The sequence below is a fragment of the Gymnodraco acuticeps genome, unplaced genomic scaffold, assembly GCF_902827175.1.
Source record: "Gymnodraco acuticeps unplaced genomic scaffold, fGymAcu1.1, whole genome shotgun sequence".
NCBI classification, from domain to species: Eukaryota; Metazoa; Chordata; class Actinopteri; order Perciformes; family Bathydraconidae; genus Gymnodraco; species Gymnodraco acuticeps.
This window is the reverse complement of record NW_022991435.1, coordinates 751,981-772,521: the sequence shown is the minus strand read 5'-3', so window position 1 is coordinate 772,521 and position 20,541 is coordinate 751,981. Positions and strand designations below refer to the sequence as shown.

General features: G+C 43.1%; 1 protein-coding gene across 4 annotated transcripts in view; it reads right to left on the bottom strand.

Moving 5' to 3' along the window:
* The window catches only part of camsap2b (calmodulin regulated spectrin-associated protein family, member 2b), a 44,384-nt gene that overhangs the window by 13,449 nt on the left and 10,394 nt on the right, over nucleotides 1–20,541 (bottom strand). For all 4 annotated transcript variants that reach the window (XM_034196053.1, XM_034196054.1, XM_034196056.1 and 1 more), the window contains exons 2-4: nucleotides 12,466–12,725; nucleotides 3,844–4,023; nucleotides 2,704–2,790 (exon numbers count right to left, since the gene is read on the bottom strand). In XM_034196053.1, the coding sequence (XP_034051944.1) occupies nucleotides 2,704–2,790; nucleotides 3,844–4,023; nucleotides 12,466–12,725 (527 nt within the window). The remainder of the gene's footprint in view (nucleotides 1–2,703; nucleotides 2,791–3,843; nucleotides 4,024–12,465; nucleotides 12,726–20,541) is intronic.

Sequence of the window (20,541 nt, the reverse complement as noted above, 5' to 3'; positions counted from 1 at the left end):
AGAACACAGCCTTCCCTCTTCAGGGAGTCCATTAACTGTTTCTATAGCTAATGGTATGGTAACTGTAAACACAGTGATTGTTGACCTTTGGTTGCATTTCTCTCCTAATAAGGCTCTACAACACAATAGTTGTTAGTTTTAACTTGCTAGTATGCTAATTGGCTAATAAAAACTGTCGGGGGGAACACAAACATCTGGTCATTTCATAGCAATTATTCCAAGACGATAAGATATTTATCTTGTTGTTATTAAAATCCCAGGGAAGGTGTATCATATATTGGAAACTAATAACCAGTTGACAAATGGTACCAAAAATAACCTAATTTATGAAAAGTAATACAAACCACAAGCTTATATTCACACAGAATCCACCCACAAATGCTGCACTTAGTCACAAGACCAAGACTTTTCACACAGTCCCAGAATAGACTAGATCAGATCTGAGTAGTGTCTTGTGCTCATCCATGAGTGTGTGTGTTTTTAAAGGCATATGTGTGTGTGAAAGAATCTTCTCGTCAGTGAATGAACTTCTGTTGAGGCTGGTAATGCTGTGTGATGGAGCGTGCAGTAAGAAAGCAGATGACTGACACTGAGTGTACAGCGTTTCCTCACACTTTTAAAATACCTTCTTCTTCCCTTGTTGTAACTGGTTGCCTTTCACAAAGCCAGAGAGAGTGTATATGTGAGTCTAGCATACACAACGTATGTGTATTATCAGCTCACAGGCCAATCACTTGCAGGCAGGGATCACACTTACTATACGCCTCAAAGAAAACAATGAACATTTGCCAAGAAACTCCCACTGCAGATAAAAGCTCCGTTAAATCTAATTTAGCCACTCGTGATATCTTGCAGCTCTTTAAAGAGATAACTAATAGTGATTCAAGGGGACAGCATGTGAGCATATTACAATCTGTAGTATTTAAACAGTTTTGTCTACGATAACGTGGGATTTTTCAGCTTCCCGTGTGGCTCTAGCAATGTCAGTCTGTCAATCAATCCACAAATCAGGTCCAGACTGAAGACTCTTGGTGCTCAGAGGATGAATTCTACTGACTTTTGGTATCCTGACGTTTCCTCTAGCGTCAGCATGAGGTTGACATTTGTTGATTTGAGTATAATGTCTCAACAACAATTGGATGAATTGCTATGTAATTAAGTCTAAAGTCTCCTGCAGGATAATTTTTTATAACATAAGCGATCTCATTACTTTCACACACTTAGAAAGCGTTAACATGCTAACATATTAAACTAAGAAAGTAAACATTTTATTGAAAAATCAGCATTTTACCATTTGTATGCCATGCTAGCATTAACATTGGGCCGAAAGCACCCCTGCATCTACAGTAAGGACAGCCTTTAGTAGCTAGCATGGCATGTTTATCTCTTTAACTTGATATTGAATGGCAGGAAGTTAACCAACCCATTTCAATTTGCCACAGTTCTATTTGTTGTTGCGTACACATGCTCGCAGTGAGATCATATGTATATTTCCACTTGTTCACCCCTTTGTCACTGCTGTTGAGCACAGGCCCGAGGCGGGGGTCATGACCTCATAAGGCACTGTGCTGTGGCCTTATGGGTAAGTGAGAGGAAGAGGACAGTAGCTGGCCGCTGTGTGTTTGTCCCAGCAGCCTCGTTGTGTCACATGGACCTTACATAACTCTGAAGCCTGCAGGATGACAACACTGCCTCTGTCTGTCACTGACTCTCTTTAGCTACAGCTGGCAGAGTTCCTAAGTGTCTCTCTCCATGTCTCCCCCTCTGCTGTCATTTCTCCCGTTCCCCTCTCTCTGATTTTCCCTCCTCACTTTTCTTCTCACTCTGTTTCATATGTATTTGTCTCCTCTAGCAGCGACTCTTGACAACATTTCTCTGCAGCTGGTCTGAGACTGAGCTCATCTGTTCCTCTGACTTACAGAGCTCTGTGTGCTGCGCTGTATGTGTGTGTGTGGACTTAAACCTGTGCTACTGTCTATAAGTAAAATAGGAAACAATCCAAATCTAATATCAACAGACGGGTGATTTACTGTAAGTCTCCTATCAACTTGACAAAAGGCAAGTTTAAGAATCAGACAATACATCAAATAAGATGCAGACATTAATGATTACAAGTCATGTTTATGTTTTTATTGCCGTTTCTGAAGGAATTGCTTGGGGAAATATACTTGTTAGCTCTCTTGCTGAGGGATAAATTAGAAGACTCATATTCTATAGCCGAGGGATTAGGGCGCATACCACATGGGACCACTGCCCTGAGAAGGAAGTCTCTGGTTCATTTATCTGCAGGCTCGAACATTTGCTGCATGTCATGTATCTACAGTACTCTCTTTTCCCTCATTTCCTTTCTCATTCCACAAAAGCATGAAATTACCAAAATTGATGAAAAAAAACATAGCTCACAAATGATCATGCTGTATTTTCTGTGTTGTATTTGCTCACTCACAACCCAACAACAACATTTGGCAGCAGTGACTTCCAATGTCCTCTAATGATTTAGAGGACATTACATTTAGCTTATTGTGCAAATTAAACAAAGCCGATAATAAGTGTTAATTTGTGAGCTTTAGAGAAGCTGATGATTTCGGGTAGCTAGCTGTTTCCTTTGTTTGGAGTCTTTATACTAGGCTAAATAATCTTTGGGGAATTTCCCTAAAACACAATGTTATTTCAGTAACGGTTTGTGTAAGTATGTGTTCTTACTTTGTTGGTTGTTGAGTTTGACTCCTGAATGGAAGCTTCTCTCAGCTTTTGCTCTTCAACAAGTATGTCCCTTAAGTATTCAGTCACCTGGAGAAAGACAGACAGGCAGACAGACAGGAGGGCAGAGATCAAGGTCACATTTCAGACACTGAGAGACTGAATGGGCGAGTCTGTGGTGGAGAGAGGGGAAACTTGAACATGAGAACAAGAGGCTCCACACATCAAAGAAAAACATTTCACCACCAAACCTACCTATTAGCCACCAATGCTAAATATCACTGTAACCTGATACTCAAGTCCAAAGTAGAAAAAACTAAAAAGATTACTCTATAAAGTATTTTAAAGTCCCCTTTTCACGATAACTGCTTTACTGTCTTCAATGGTTCTGAACAAACAGTGATGTAACATTTTGGCTTGCAGTACACACATTTTGTATTATTCGAACCATGGCGTGCTACGTTTCAGTGCTGAACAGAGAGACAATCGCCCATGTGTTTTTTTTAAACGTGTGTGTCTGTAGATGAATCTTGCCTGTGTGTCTGTGGACTGGAAAAGAGAACAGCAAGCACATGAGCTTATTCAGGAAAGAATTTCAATGACTATTGTACATTTAATTGATTCATTCATGTCATGCTGGTGCATATTTCATTATTTTACACAAAGTAGAATTTAGCCAACATCATTTTTGGAGAAAAACGGTGAAAAGCAAAATCAGTGAAAGCAATTTGAAGTGACTAAACAATCTGTAAGATGATGAAGTAAAGTAAAAATGCAATCAATGAGACTTAACTAAGGCCCTCTTAAAGCTTTACAGCCCAGTCCAGGTCTGACTTTAACCTCTATATCCTGCTTTAGCAAACCACAGGAGTTCGGTTTAGTCAGTTATCTTCTTCTAATCTCTGTGGCAGGATTACTTGTTGTTAGTTTTTCATCTAGTTCCCTTGCAAAAATGAGATTTTGAACCAGCGCTGACACACTTTCCAGCACTGTTCGTGTCTTCCTTATCCGGAGTCAAACAAAGAACTGTGTGTCGTATTTTAAAAGGCTTAAGAAAGTGTACAGTTGTTTCCCTCTGAAATAAGAAAGCACATGTCCTTGTGGTTTTATGAGCACACAACATGATCCTCGGTGAGTGTGTACCTTGTTGATCCAGGTGGCGATAGCATCCTCTGTGTCATACGGCAGCTCCTGAATGTGTCCGTCACCGTATGAGGGGTCGGCGGAGGAGTACCTGTTGATGCACGACATCACCCTCTCCACACTCACCATCTCCACAGTGTACGCCATCATCAGGGTATCAATGAGGGCCAGGTGGGAACTCTGTAAAGACATAAGGACATTGCAAGGATTAATTTACAATTATTTTCGAAAGCATCAAACTTAAAGGCCAAACCTTATGTTTCCATATTGTGATTATCTGTGCATGACTTTGACTATGGAGCAACACTTTCTATTTTTGAGTTGCCTAAAACCTTTAATTAAATAAAAGATCATCAGTTTTGTTCTCTTCAAAAAAAAGAAGGATTTAACCTTTTGCATACAGCTGCAAAAACCATCCAAAAGAGCATCTAAAGAACAACAATTAGAATTTTACAACACACATTTAATAAATGTCACATCTCCTCATTTTGTAACAATCCAACATTTACACTCCCCCTCCCTTTCCTGGAGTGTTTCCAACCAGACATTGTGTAAACTCAAATGTAGTGTCGTGATGCTGCAACATTACAACTTTCAAGTAGGGGCTCTAAAAACTAATGACTGAGCAACTATTAATCATGAAGTAATTTCTTGTGAAATCAAATTCATGGCGCACTGTTGGAAAAGGGGAAAGGATTAGAGTTGGGAAATATGACGTGATATTTGTACAGGAATACAAATGTACTCAAACTTGGGACAATGTGCTTCAGAATCTTAAAACCAAAGACCCCCAGAGCCAGTAACAAATACAAAATCTCAATTGATTTCAATTTTAATCAAATTGTCTTTCCTTCCTCTGTTTGTTTGTTTGCCCTACATTATTATCAGTCCTACAACTCCTACAAATCTATAATGCTCCAAACCTCCAAACTCTTGTCTTGGGATTTTAACTGAGGCAGCTTTGTGGACATCAGGAAGTTCCTGAGATTTCAGCTAAATGGGATCCTTTGAAGTTTATCTTTAGAGAATCAAAGTTGCTGAAAGCTATCTGTCCAAAAGTCGATTCTTTTTTTCCCATGTCCCTTTAGGGGCTCTGTATGTTTCCGTGGGAGACTAAAACGTTTTACACACACAAGTTCTGTTGTAGAACAAGTTTGATGCCATGTTGTCGTGTGGCATCTGAACATACATTTAATTCTGCTATTCGTCATTGTGATCGCATGATTAAGATTTTATAACAAGAAGACAATTCTAACACTAGGTTAACAGAAATATCTGGATCATATGATAACAATGTATTTTTCATGTGAGCTTCTCAAATCGGTGTACTAGGTCTTTCTTCATTTTCTCATGTTTTCTTCATTTTAGGTGAGGTAAGCTCTCAGGCCCAACAGAGTCTGAATCACACTCCTAAACGTCTGTACATAGCACTACTTTTATAGCGCACAAATTACCTAATGGCCTACCAGCCCTCAACACCTACAGCACACAAAGCTTGACATTCTGCTAGCCTTTCTGATCCCAGACCGGTCAGACCAACAGACCTCTCCTTCCCTTTCCTGTCATACCACCAGGTCAGCTCAAAAACATCTACACTCTCTCTGTGTGTGTGTGTGTGTGTGTGTGTGTGTGTGTGTGTGTGTGTGTGTGTGTGTGTGTGTGTGTGTGTGTGTGTGTGCAACCTTAATAAACAAACACCTAATGTTAGGAGCTCCAGGTGACTCATACCAACACACACAAACAAGCAGTGAGATTTCTCCCGTACTGGCGACTATTCCTAACCACAGAGCCTCCTGTAACAGCCAGAGTGACCACGTTTTTCCCAAAGAAACCAGCAACAGATCCAGATTTACAACTCTGGACTGCTGCCGGTGCTCTACATCTGCCCGTCCAAACAGACAGTGTGTACCGAGGAAATATGGCTGTAAGACACAAACTTCTTACAGACTTCTTATGGAAATAAGTGCGGAGAAAAATAAGAAAGTGGACTTATGTGTCATCTGATGTTCTTCATCATTAAATCTAGTGGATTTTACCAAAGGAATAATAGCTAAACAATCTTATTGTAAACTACAGTTGTTTGTAGACGCTGAAACAGTGCTGACGTGTATAACGATACATGCTGGTGGACAAACAGTTTGTTGTATGAATGCTTCAGTTGTAGCGTGTTAAATGGGTAAACGTGATTGTTTGGATTGCAGGCTGATACTGTCTAAGAAACAGTCTGCACACAGTTTGTTCCTGCATCTTCAGGATATTGGCAGATTTTTGACATTGCATGCATTCTCCTCCGAGGGTACAGGGTGGCTGACAGATGGACAGACGGACAGAGAGAGAGGCAGACAGAGGGTGAGACAGACAGAGAGACAGACAGACAGATAGAAGGAGAGGGAGAGAGAGGCAGACAGAGGGTGAGACAGACAGAGAGACAGACAGATAGAAGGAGAGGGAGAGAGGGAGAGGGAGAGAGAGGGTGAGACAGACAGACAGATAGAAGGAGAGGGAAAGAGAGAGAGGGGAGAGAGAGGCAGACAGAGGGTGAGACAGACAGAGAGACAGACAGACAGATAGAAGGAGAGGGAGAGAGAGGCAGACAGAGGGTGAGACAGACAGATAGAAGGAGAGGGAGAGAGGGAGAGAGAGGGTGAGACAGACAGAGAGACAGACAGATAGAAGGAGAGGGAGAGAGAGGGTGAGACAGACAGAGAGACAGACAGACAGATAGAAGGAGAGGGAGAGAGAGGCAGACAGAGGGTGAGACAGACAGATAGAAGGAGAGGGAAAGAGAGAGAGGGAGAGAGGCAGACAGAGGGTGAGACAGACAGAGAGACAGACAGACAGACAGATAGAAGGAGAGGGAGAGAGAGGCAGACAGAGGGTGAGACAGCCAGAGAGACAGACAGATAGAAGGAGAGGGAGAGAGAGGGTGAGACAGAGGGTGAGACAGACAGAGAGACAGACAGACAGACAGACAGATAGAAGGAGAGGGAGAGAGAGGCAGACAGAGGGTGAGACAGCCAGAGAGACAGACAGATAGAAGGAGACGGAGTGAGAGAGGGAGAGAGAGGGTGAGACAGACAGATAGAAGGAGAGGGAGAGAGGGAGAGAGAGGGTGAGACAGACAGATAGAAGGAGAGGGAGAGAGGGAGAGAGAGGGTGAGACAGACAGAGAGACAGACAGATAGAAGGAGAGGGAGAGAGAGGGTGAGACAGACAGAGAGACAGACAGACAGATAGAAGGAGAGGGAAAGAGAGAGAGGGAGAGAGAGGCAGACAGAGGGTGAGACAGACAGAGAGACAGACAGACAGACAGATAGAAGGAGAGGGAGAGAGAGGCAGACAGAGGGTGAGACAGCCAGAGAGACAGACAGATAGAAGGAGAGGGAGAGAGAGGGTGAGACAGAGGGTGAGACAGACAGAGAGACAGACAGACAGACAGATAGAAGGAGAGGGAGAGAGAGGGGGGAGAGAGAGGCAGACAGAGGGTGAGACAGCCAGAGAGACAGACAGATAGAAGGAGACGGAGTGAGAGAGGGAGAGAGAGGGTGAGACAGACAGAGACAGACAGATAGAAGGAGAGGGAGGGAGAGAGAGAGAGAGGGAGAGAGAGGCCCAAGCAGCTTACACTGGAGCTGCAGATCCAGAAAACTCAATTTTCATGATCACACTGAGCTTTTGCTGTGATTGAAGGTTTTCTGAATTAATTTGCATAAACCGCACTAAATCTTTAATATTGTTAAGAAGCTTATTAAGGTGTGAGTTTTCAGACCATTAGGGGAGGAAGCCACATTCATTTAAATGGTAAGGACAAATCACGTGTTCATTTATGTTTCATTACGATTTTTGTAAATTAACAGCTGCTTCAAAACACGAACCATGGATCTTAGGGACTGTACTAAAATGATAAAGGGTGTTCAAAAAGTATTTTAGAGTTGTGGTAAAATATTAAAACAATTTCATATTTACAGCATATTGCTCTCTATAAAACCACAACTTGTAATTTTTTACATTTCATGCAGAGATTAAAAAACAAGATTGTTAAAAGTGAAACATCGTGTTCAGCCCCCGACAGTTCCAATTCATTTTCATACAATCCCTAGGTACAAAATAATGTCTTATTGTTCCATTATTAATGTGTAAGATTTTTTTTGTTTTACCAGGTTATTGTTCGTCACCTTGTTGTGTATGTTTGTCTGCGTCACTGTTCTCTCACTGCTTCTAATAGGACAATGTATGGAGAACTAAAGTGCATGTGCATGTGGGTGTGTGAACGAGACAGAGAAGGAGACAGACTGAGTATGTGGTGCCACTGCTCGCATATACAAAGGAAAAAAAGGCGACTGTTGACACTATAACATAGATTTAAAAGCCATGTGCTGTCTATTATCCCTTCAGAAAGACCTTTGGTGCGTGTGTGTGTGTGTGTGTGTGTGTGTGTGTGTGTCCTGAGGCAAATCTAAACCCCTCACAGTGACAGACGCCCCTTATAAGGCTGTGGAAATGGCAGATATTGGTCATAAAGAGTGTTAAAGAGCTGCAGTGCTCTCTAACAGAAGCATCAGCATTCATCCTCACTGCTGTTGTATTGCTTTGTGTGTGTGTGTGTGTGTGTGTGTGTGTGTGTGTGTGTGTGTGTGTGTGTGTGTGTGTGTGTGCGTGTGTGTGTGTGTGGTCCTTGATCAAAGGCATCTATAGGAAAGCACAACACAGCTGAGCAAACAGATAATCAAAGTAACCTCTTTCTCCACAAAGTGTCTGACAAATCTGAGCACCGCAAGTGTTTTTATTTGACAACTTAACACCTACATGTCTGTCTCTATTGAGATGTTAGTGTGTAGTGTTTGCCATTAGATCTAATGTCCACTCTTGCTATATTTCTCACACACATGCATTAAACACTCCAAATCTCTCAGCGCTATTGAGCAGGAGGCTTTTAGTCGAGGGTACACGCCCCTCTGCAGGAAAATGTAAATACCGCTACGGCTCCCTCTCCTCCGCCACACTCTTGTCTTTGCATTTCAACCCTCAGAGGGCATGGTGTGTGAAATTATAAAAAGGTCGGTGAGGAACAGGAAAGTACAACTAGACACACAGGTGTTGAGCACACTGCAGGAGGTCTGACAGCTCTTTGGAGTTGTGTGTTGTGTGTGGAGGCTCTCATTTGTGCACCAGACGTGCATTGCCTCAATGTGAGACCCCACCCTCCACTCTGCTGCAGTACTGCACATCACGTCTTCCTCCTTTCCTCAAACCCTCCCTGCTTTCCTTTCCTCCTTCTCTTCTCTTCCTCTCCTAGTCGTCTCCCTTTTCTCTCCCCCATATTCCAGATGGCCATATTAACACTGGGCCTTTTCCACTGTTTCTCTGGCACACGCATGAGGCCTCGTCTGCCAAAAAGGAAATACCTTCCTTCTTCTCTCTGTCTTTCCTTCTTGCCTTTCCAAAGCTTTTCCCTATTTCCCCCTTTCCATTCATCCTACTGTAGATTTCCACTCCTCTCTTGCTCTACTTTCCTGCTTCCTCCTGAATTGCAGCCAATTGGCCGCCCCTAAACTCCATATTTTCCCTCCTTCTCTCTGTATATCCATTATATCCATATATCCACACCCCTCCTCCTCCCTTTCCTCTCTTACTGAGTTATTATTCTGTTGCACAGTATTTGGAAAACCATGAGGTCATCATTTTTCTTCAAAGATATACCATAACCCAAAATGAAAAGCCTGGACTTTTAGCGTGACCGTAATTATCCTGCTGAGTCCACAAATACACACAGAGGCAGTCCCTCCACCTTGCCGAACCAATCAGATTATTTCAGAAGGGCACAGAGCCACAATAAGGACGAGTAGATTAACTAAATTGCCAGGCTGTGTTACACAAATGAAGGTCAATAGTCGACTGGCTACAGGCTTCATTTGTCTTCTTAAAACTGTCACTACAACTCTAAATCACCGGCCCTGCACAGTGAGACAAAGAGAGACGAATACAAATTGAAAGGTGAGAAAGGACATTAAGTGCTGCTTTTAATCGGCGTCCATCATCCCCACCTTCATGACAACCTCAATCGATGAGTGGTGTAGTGAGCACAATCAACCGTAAACATAAAAATGCACTCTTGACTTTAAATCATCCTCTCAAGCTGTAATAAGAAAACACAAGCAGAGGGCAAATGAAATACTGGCTACATCAGAGAGAGAGAAACGGTGACATATTTGTAATCTTCTATTAGAGATTATAAAGTTGAATCTAATCCACAAAGATAAGAGTTTGAAGGAGATAGAGGTAGGGGCTAGGAGAGGAGAATAAGACAATGAGAAGAAGAGGGATATGGAGAGAGGAATGTGGCAAACCGAGAGTTGAGGAAAGAAATAGTAAGACAGACAGAGTGAGAGCAGGAGGGGGAGGGGGGGGGAGGGGGGGGGGGGGGGAGAGGGTGCACTGCAATGCAGACACCTTTTGCTGTCAGCAGAAGTACCCGGACTCCAGCCATGTGTGTGCTAGCAGTGGGTATGGATCTGCAGCCAGACTCAAACAACATAACAAATCTATTTCACTGTAATCATGTTCAGTAAATAGTGGCAATTTTATATTTTAGACCCAAAACAACGAGCTAATTAGGCAATCAACAGAGTTGGGTGTGTAACGCGTTACTGTAATAATATTACTTTTGTCGGTAACGGAGTAGTGTAACGCGTTACTTTTATAATTCCGTAATCACACTACAGTTACTAACATTGCCCCGACACGCGTTACTTCGTTACTTTTATAAAATAATCACACTCACTGACAGACAAGAGGGGTTTCCGCCGCAGGTTTACAGTCTATGGTTTATATACATGTAGGCCTATGTAATCTGCGCAATTTGCGAGACCACATCTCCACGTGCAGTGCTGCATAAACATGGCTGAGTCTTTTCATCTGTAAACTCCCTCAACGGGGCCGCTCGCTCTCTTTTGTTGATCGCCCTCTCACGGGTGAACAGTTCAATGCCCCGCTTCATTGTAGGAATTCTGCCATGTCTCTACCACTTTAGTTTGACCATATCTGTTACTAAGTTATGGAATACTAAATAAGTAATTAGGATAATGCGTCTTGAACTGGTTTCATTCATTAGTGTCTTGACGTTTCACAGACTGTTAGCTTGTTGTTTTTACACACGGCATCTATTGCACGTCTGTCCGTCCTGGGAGAGGGATCCCTCCTCTGTTGCTCTCCCTGAGGTTTCTCCCATTTTTCCCTTTAAACTGTGGGTTTTCTCCGGAAGTTTTTCCTTGTACGATGTGAGGGTCTAAGGACAGAGGGTGTCGTATTGTCATACTGATATTTTGTACAAACTGTAAAGTCCACTGAGACAAATGTAACATTTGTGATATTGGGCTATATAAATAAACATTGATTGATTGATTGATTGATTGTTGTGGTAGGCTGGTAGCCTATTTTAGAGCATAAAGAAAGACTTGTGTTATGTCTTCCTTAATGCAATAGTAATTGGGGGTGCAAGTGGAGTCTCGCAGAGGCAAAACTGTGGCACGCTTACACTGTAGGTGCGCCGCAGTCTGCGTGATCTGCCTGTAGGTAGGGGCGGGCCGGCCCTGCGAGTAAAGTAACGAGTAAAGTAACGAATAAAGTAACGAGTTACTTTATGTAGAGAGTAACGAAGTAGTGTAATATATTACTTTTTTTTAAAGTAATATGTAATATGTAATATATTACTTTTTTTTAGTAACGACCCCATCTCTGGCAATCAACACAAATCTATCAACGTCATGATAATATCTGGATTCATTTATCAGGCGAAAATGCTCAAAAATGTGCTCTGAAAGCCTCCCCGATGAGAGGATATTCCATTTAAACTGAACATCTTTGTGTTTTGGACCCGTTTTGACCAAATTAGCAATATGTGTGCATTACTTTGGCCATTGTCTTTGTCTCCTGCAAACAAATCCACTCTGATATTCAAAAAAAGAATACATTTTAAAATCAATAATTTAAATAATAGCATGTTGCAGTCCTTTTATGTTCGTCCATTCATTGCTGCACACAGTATTGACATACTACCAGAGTATCACTGAGGGATGTTTGCCAGGAACTGTCTAATAACACACAGAGCGAACAGTGAGTAATGGATTGCTATAGGAAACCCGTCATTAGCGGTTGTTTTTCCCCCAAACGGGACAGATCTTGGAGGACAGTCAAACAATCAGACACATGTAGCCGTGCATGCAAACACACTATCATATAACTTACTCACTCCCCATGAAAGAAGACACAGCAAAACACACAGTAACATTCACTGTTTTTATAGTAAATCTGCTTTTTTTCTCTGTTTCATATCTTTTTCACGATTTTATAGACAATTAGGGAAAATAAATCCTTAGCTGTAGCCCAGGTTCATATTCTTGTGTGTGTGAGCCTATGTGTGAATTTACAGAAGACCAGATGGAGATGTAAATGCAGGGATCCCATTTCCCACATCTTATCACCACGGTTACTAACATATATGCATGTTTAAGTGTGAACAATAAGAAAAAAAAGGAAAAAAAAACTAAATTAGACTGTACTGTAAAATGTAAAACCCTCAGAAAAATGTGGATGTTTTCAGTCTTGTACCGAGCTACCTCTCACCATGTGTATGGGCGTGCTGGTCAGGTCTCTCTCTGTGACCAGGCGGTCCTGGTCAGTGACGTACAGGCCTTTCTGAGCCAGGGCCTGGATGACAGCGTTGTGTCCCAGTAATGGTTTGACAGCATCACTGCGGAGGATCAGGCTCCCCGCCCGGCAGTAGAGCTCAGCGGACTGCAGCAGGCAGGCCACCGGAGGCTTCAGGTGCTCCTGCTTGTACTGGTCCCTGTAGAGAGGCTCCACCAGGTCCTCTGGGACTGCGTCTGAGCGGAGAGAAAAGAAACAGAGAGGATTAGGGTTAGATTTACAATACGACTCGAATGATAAATGATCATCTGATGGGATAAGTCATATTGTTAGGTACTATTCCAATAATAGAATTTAAGTTGATACACTTTGGCCGTACATCTGAGTTATATTGCTTTTTAATGACTTAACAACCGCAGCTAAACACTCCAATAGAAAAAGCAGGATTGCAATTTACAATATACGTTTTTTGTTGTAGTACATAAATAAATGAACATTTGAAGAGTTTAAACTGTTCTTTGTTTTTGTGGTGTAAACAGTTGCTATGTCAGTTCGATTTGGTTAGGTACAGTGGAATAAATAACTACATTATCTTCACTTCAGGTGACCATTAACTACTGGTTATGAACTTCTTTTTTAAAACACTAAATTGTGAATTGAACCATATAGTGCAGGGGTGGGGAACCTTTTTCCTCTCAAGGGCCATTTCAATGTTGACAACATCCTCCAGGGGCCGTACAAATGATTGACCTCTGCTTAAACTAAAATCACAGCCCATTCATTTGGCCTTTCTTTCATGCTGTGCAAAGAAAAAGCAACCTCTTAATCCAGATATCTCACCATGACTCGTGCATACATGCACGTGCACGGTGTGGTATGCATGTGCACGGTGTGGCATGACCACCAAAACAGAAAGATATGGACACAAGATGTGTGCAAATGTATTTAGTTTCCTATCCATGTGGACATGATTTAAGTGGGGGGGGGGGAGCTAACCTCCTCTAGGGGGGGTCCTCACCTCCTCTAGGGGGGTCCTCACCTCCTCTTGGGGGGTCCGGGGGCAAGCTCCCCCGGGAAGATTTTTTTAAATGTTGAAGTTGAAAGCATCAATCTGGTGCACTTTGAGAGCAACATTAGGAGATCTATGGAGACATCTCTCAACACCCATATGAAACACAACTGTAAGCAGATTTCTTTTTCTTTATGGATATTTTACAAATCACTCCCCTTTCAAACTGTGTTCTTGTTTATTAACTTTTTTTTACTGTCATATAGTATTTTATACCTGTTTACTTTATTCTCTTATTTTGTTATAACTATAATGATCATATAAAGAGGTGCCTTTACCTCACTGGTTGTAGAAAAAGCTTCTTATATTCGTTAGCATAGCTAGCTAACCAGATGCTAATAACAACAAAGTTATTGACTGTATGATCAGTATGACAGATGAACAGATCGCCACTGGGCTTACAACTAAAGACACAGCCACGCAGAAACTGCGGCATGTGTACGGCTCCTTATGGGTACTGCAGTTTCTGAAGTGCCGGAGCGACGTTCTGGTGCTCTCCGTCAGAATTGCACCCCTGTCAGACGAGACATAACCACGTGATGACACGTTAGGCTCGTGTTGTGTTCAAGGACCCTGACCTTGGACAGGAAAAACAGGCACTCGCTTGTTTAATTCTTTTGCGGTCTAGATTTCTTTAATTTTTTTCTTTTTTGCGTGTGTTTATAAATTACCTCGAGGGCCGTACCAAATGGTCTCGAGGGCCGTATACGGCCCGGGGGCCGGAGGTTCCCCACCCCTGATATAGTGCATCCCTTATAAAGCTGATTCTATTTCCATTAAGCCTCTTCTTTTCTCCAGCTCCATTGTTGCTCAGACAGCATCCACAGAGAAGCCAACAATGAATGCATGGAGGCCAGTGCTTGAATTGGAATGAAAAAGGTGCCAGTACTCTAAAATCAGCAACTTTTTCAAGTCAATTTTATATATACAGCCCACAAACAAGAATTTGGCTACTATAATGCTGGTGGGTTTGTCTCTTTACTACTGTATATTTTAGAAAGGTTCACTGTACTTAACATTTTTTATGATAGGCAGCGGATATGGCTAAAGCTCAGTAAGGTCAATATTAACTGAAAATATAGCAATCAAAGTCTAGATCTTCTGCTGAAGACACATGAAGCAAAGACCTTTCAGGTGAGAGCCCCTCTGGTGGTGTTCAACATTAATGACAAGGAAACAAAGCTCTGGTCAGAAGCATTTTTTATAAAAAGCTTTAACAAAATTAAGTATTTCTGTACATTTTGAATGCAATCTAACTTTCCAACTCAGAAAACGAAAAAGTGCCAAAAGTCTTCTCACATGGCTGAGCTGCTTTGCAATATACTTCACCACTGAAGAATACAAATATGTATAAAGTAAACTATGATGCAATCTAACTTTCCAACTCAGAAAAATGATAAAGAGCATGAACAAAGAACATGTAAAAACAAATGCAAAATGTGCACAATCTAAAATGAGAAACTGTAACTGCAAGTAACAAAGTCTGAGCCATGGTAAAGAGTTACATTGAACACCAAGCTGATCAGATAACTCCCTGGTTGGTCTGAAGTTATTCTATCTCCAGGATCTGTACAAATCGGCACATTATGCCAAAAGTCTTCTCACTGGGTGAGCTGCTTTGCAATATACTTCACATTGTTAGAAAAGGCTCCAGAAGGCCTTGGGGACATCAGTATCAGGGGCTGGAGCTGGACAGGCTCTTTCATCAGCACTTCTCCTTCCCTTTGCCAGCCAGGACCTCACATACTGTTCCGGATTGAACTGTCCTAGTGATGGTCCATTACATTTAATGAAAACCAGGCTGGACAGTCGGCTGACAGAGAGAACATTCCTTTTTGCAGTAAGGATATCGTTCATGCAGCTGAATGCCCGCTCACACTCACTAGTGGAGACAGCGATGGTTCGGACTGCTTTCAGTAGAGGCTCCATGGCAGCAGGTGTACGGGATGCCCTGGTTTCCTTGTATTCGCGAAAGCCCTGAACAGTCTCTCTTCTGTCCACTTTCAGCACTTCGCACAAACGTAGCACCTCTACGTCCCCATACTGTACGTCTAACTCCTCTTCAGGCCAACTTCCAGGATGGATAACTTTCATGTCCTGGATTAGCTGATTGTCCCGGGCCTCCCGGCCATGTAATGGGATTTCTCTTGTGCTGACATGAGAGGAGGTTGTGGAAGTCATTCTGTGTCTCAGATTCTCTACCATACTGCGGAAAAACTGACCTGCATGAATCTGTACAAGCCTGCCATTCTCACGCAGGGCAACACCCTTGAAGGACTTCTCAGCTAGAGCTGTATGAACTGTAGTCATGTGTGGGCCAGGCATGGTGACCATGGATTCAAAAACTCGTATTTCTCGAGTTAAGAGCCTATCTGCTGTAGGCAGTGTCATCTCTCTTTTTTGGAGTTGCCGAGAGAGGTCGCTGAGCTCTGTGAGCGCATCGTACATCAGTCCCAGATTGCTGACAAACGTTGCAGATGTGAGCACATCATCCAGGCCCTTGTACTTTGCTCTGTCTCTGGAATCCCTGCTCGTGTCGTTTGCAGTATTTGTGAAGTGATCATGAAGCACTCGGTAGTTTTCCCAGACTGCTCTGACGCTCCTTTCACTTGAAGCCACCCAGCGGATGGACAAAACATGCCCTATCACCAGGAGACGCTGTCCGACTGCTTGCGCACACTGCGCTAACTGCCTCTGATTTTTGGGGGAGGCATGGAACAAGGAATAGAGTTTGTCAAAAAAGATCTGGAAATGATTGAGCCCTGAGACCTCCTTGACCACATCCCCAACTGCCAGCTCTAGACGATGATTGGAGCAGTGCCACACAAACAGGCTTGGGAATTTACTACACAACTGGGTAGCAACGCCAGTGTGAGAAAAAGTTTTTAGAGAGTACTTGTCCATGGACAAGTGAGTTTGGCAATTTACTTGTCCGAATACATTGTTCACTTGTCCAGAATGGACAAAAATTGGGGCCACTGGAATCTTCTTCTTCGTCATCATATTTTACATTTTCCCACGGTTTTTACGACACCGCTAACGTAAGTGAGCGGTAAGATTTTACTGCATCACACATAGGGTTGGGTATCGTTTGGATTTTAACGATTCTGGTTCTGCTTTTCGATTCCGGTTATTTTCGGTTCTCGATTCCGGTTCTTTGAGAGGGTAAAAATAAGTCAAACTGGGAGAAAAATATATTTATGAAAACATTAAGTCAAATCTGTATTCCTATTTACAAATCACTTCATACTGTTTAATTTCTTACGGTTATTGAATACAATTATATAAAAATAATCTCTGCATTGTTTAGTTAGTTCTAAGTGGTGCAGTTTGAGAATGTACAATTGGCCCAGTGTCCTCTGATGTTACACTGCAACCTGCCTGTGAGACAGAGTCCAACCACACATGTCCAACACATAGGACATAACCTAATAATAATAATACATTATATGTATAGCCTATAGGCCTAGCGCTTTTCTACAACTCAAAGACGCTTGCACTCTTACACATGTCCTGCAATACACATGCTGCAGCTGCCCAGCTGCTCACTGTTTGTAAAAGTAAATAAATAGTATTTTCATTTCAATAATGTAGCTACTTTCTATACCCTGCTTCATAAACAATACTGACATCCCTGCGCTGCTCCGAGTCTGGGGGTCCGGGGATGTGAGGACAGCGCGAGGACACAGACAGGGAGGCTGCTTTACTTCATAAAGGAAATGGCGGTCAATATTAACAACACAGGAGCTAAAACGATTAATAACCTTCATTACGTGTTAGAGAAAGAACATAAGAAAGTTTGACAAAGATGAGGCTGTTAAACGGGCAGCGGATCCGCTGTGTGTAGAAAGAGAGAGAGAGACACTGAGCTGCACCGTGCAGCGATCAGCTGATACGGAGCATATGAGAGAGCTGCAGTCCGCGGGGCTCGGCCTCGCCTCCTGTCCTCACAACTCTTATTAATCCCGGTACCGGACAATTGTTATTTGTTCCTACTCAGAACCGAGTTTTGCTTCCCAACCCTGCCACTGTGCTACACTTCCCACCCCGCTCCGCTCCGCCCCGCCCCGCCCCCGTCTAACGGCCCCTACACACGGCGGCGTGCGTTGCCGCTTCAACGCTTCTGCCCATTCACTTTGAATGGGGTGACGTCACGATTCGCCGAACTGCATTGTGGGAGCAAAGCGTAGCTTCTCTCGCGGTGCTCGCTGCAAAAGTAGAGCAATGTTCTACTTTTGCCGCCTCGACGGAGGCGTCAGCCAATCAAATCCCGCGTATGCAAATCTGACAGCACAAGCGCTAGCCAATCAAACCGCGTGTATGTTGGGAGAGCCAGACCGCAGTTATTTCCCATGTCAAAAAATGGAGGAGGAAATTATCGTGGCGTTAGGGAATCACCCGGTACTATATGACCAGTCCCTCTTTACATACAGGGATACAAACCGGAGGAGCCAGGCATGGGGGAGGTGGCAGAGACAGTGGGTGAAACTGGTAGGTTTTCGCCTGTTTGGGGAGTTTATATCCAGTGTACTTTGTTTGAATGGACAGCTAGCAAGCATAGACAGTATATTTAGCCAGCATGGATGTAGCATGAATGCTTTGCTTTGTATGTCCGGGGCGGGACATTCATGTGATTGGTTGTTGGTCGCGTTGTTCGTAAAAAATCCCCAAGCTTCAGACACGCCCACCGCCAAGCGGTAACGCACGCCGCCGTGTGTAGGGGCCGTAACAGTACAGAAAGCGCGAGATGCATTTCGTTAGGAATCGACAAGCAGAACCGAAACTAACATTTCTAAACGAACATTGGCGGACACGTACAATTTGCGAATGAGTTCTGCCATTTGTAAACTGAATGTATCAATAATTTGTCAATAAACGTCACTTGTCCGCCGGACAAGTCAATTGACAGATCTACTTGTCCGATATTGTAAATAACACGTCCCGGACGGTGGGACGTGTACTTTTTCGCACACTGAACGCCTGTTCTCTTCCCTAGCATGACTGAAGCCCCATCACATGCAAAAGAAACGAAACACTGACCTAAAAAGTCCTCGTTAAAATCTCTTCCAAGACACTCCATTAACGCCTTTGTGATGTCATCAGCCGTTGTTCCATCCAACTCGATCAGCTCCCAAAAAAACGTTTCGGGCTCAGCATCAGCTAATGCTGAGCGTAGACACACAACAAGCACCGTTTTACCACTAATAGTGGTAGATTCATCGACCAAAACACAGAGTTTTCTTTGGTTTTCTGTAATGTCTTTTGCCATGTTTTTCTTCAGCTCATGAGCTATGTGGTCGATGATTTTGCCACAGGTTTTATTGGAGTGCAAAACCCTGCCCACGTTCAGCCCATTCAGTTTCTGTACATTCAAATCAATTGGCATGTCTGTGAATGGCCGGCTATGTTTGCCAATTTTATATGCCGTTCGAAAAACTCTGATAGTGGTGTCTAATTCAGATTTATGCATAGACTGCACTTGATGTTGAATAGTTTCACGTGAAGCAGGTGTAAGGATGTCAGCAGCTTTTACATGGGCTTGTGATTCTTTATGTTCTTTGATTTTTTTTTCTCAGGCTAGCTTGTTGTTTGCCCTTGTCAACACCGAAATGAGACACTGCACACTCACCCCATTCAGTTGACAGTTTCAGTCCTTGTCCAGTGTGTATTCCCAAAGATTTGACATCTCTGCATATCCGACATCCTAGCTTCTTATCTTTAAGAAGGAGCCATGCATTGGTCTTGCAAAAATATTGCACCTGGTCCGTTGTCCAGCAGTCAGGTGCATCGCTTTGCCCGGTGTTGGTGGTGGCAGTTGAGCCAGCAGCAGCTAACGTTAGAGGCTCTGGAGGAGGCGGCGGAGCTAGTGCTAATGCTAATGCACTAGAACTTGGAGCAGGAGGATCAACCAAAGAAAGCTCCCCATCAGACACAATTTCCAACACAGGCACAGCATTCTCTGTATTTTAAGTTTCTTCCGGCGACAACCGCTGTCTTTTTGCACTTTTATTAATCCACGCTAACATTTTAGAAATGCTAATTTGTGACGTGACTTGCTTTCCTTCTCTCGGGGGCGTGCCTGCTCTGTTCTATCACTCTACATAGCCACCCACTGGGTGGGAGTTGCACTGCATAAACACAACACACGTGCATCTAGGTATGTAAATTGTAAAGCATTAAAACATGGTTTTACTAACAGTTTTCAGTATGTTGTTACTTCAGCATTATTATTATTATTATTATTTTGAAACGTGTATTACTATTAAATCACGGTCAAATAGGTTAATTTTGACATAGTCGTTTCCACCACAGTATTTACATAGAAGATAAGCCCCGCCCCCTCTCCAGCACGTTTGAATGACAGGAGTAAACAGCTGACAGCCGCTGTGAAACTCCAGCGGTTAGAGCGATGAGAATGTCCGTTCGCCACCTCATGACGCATCTACTGAGTACCGGGCGGCTGTATATATATATATATGGATGTATAATAAGAACGGCGGGAGAGTGTTGAGTACTGGCACCGTGCATGAGTACCGGAGTACCGCCAGCATGCCGGTACTGAGCAAGAAGTGCCGGTACTCCATGGGTCAGAACCAGAAGTGCCGGTACTGCGTACCGGTGAGTACCGGCCCAATTCCAGCAATAGAGGCGATAAAAAAGTTACTATTCTTTCTATATTTGACTGTCTCTGTTGTTGTTGCTATGGCTCCCTCACACTGTAGCTCAGAGCATCGCCTTCATGGTCGCACCCAGCTTTTTGCACACAAATAATCACACACAAACACACCGAAAACATGGTTTGCACCACAACACCTCCTGACCATGAAAAAGAAGTAAAAGAAAAGTATATTTTAGAGCGAAATGAGTTCAGTTAGAGGTGAGACAGTTTCCACAGAGAGATTTCACCATCATCATGAAGATCACCTGAAGATCCACACGTCTTGTGAGCACACAGTGTGTGTGTGTGTGTGTGTGTGTGTGTG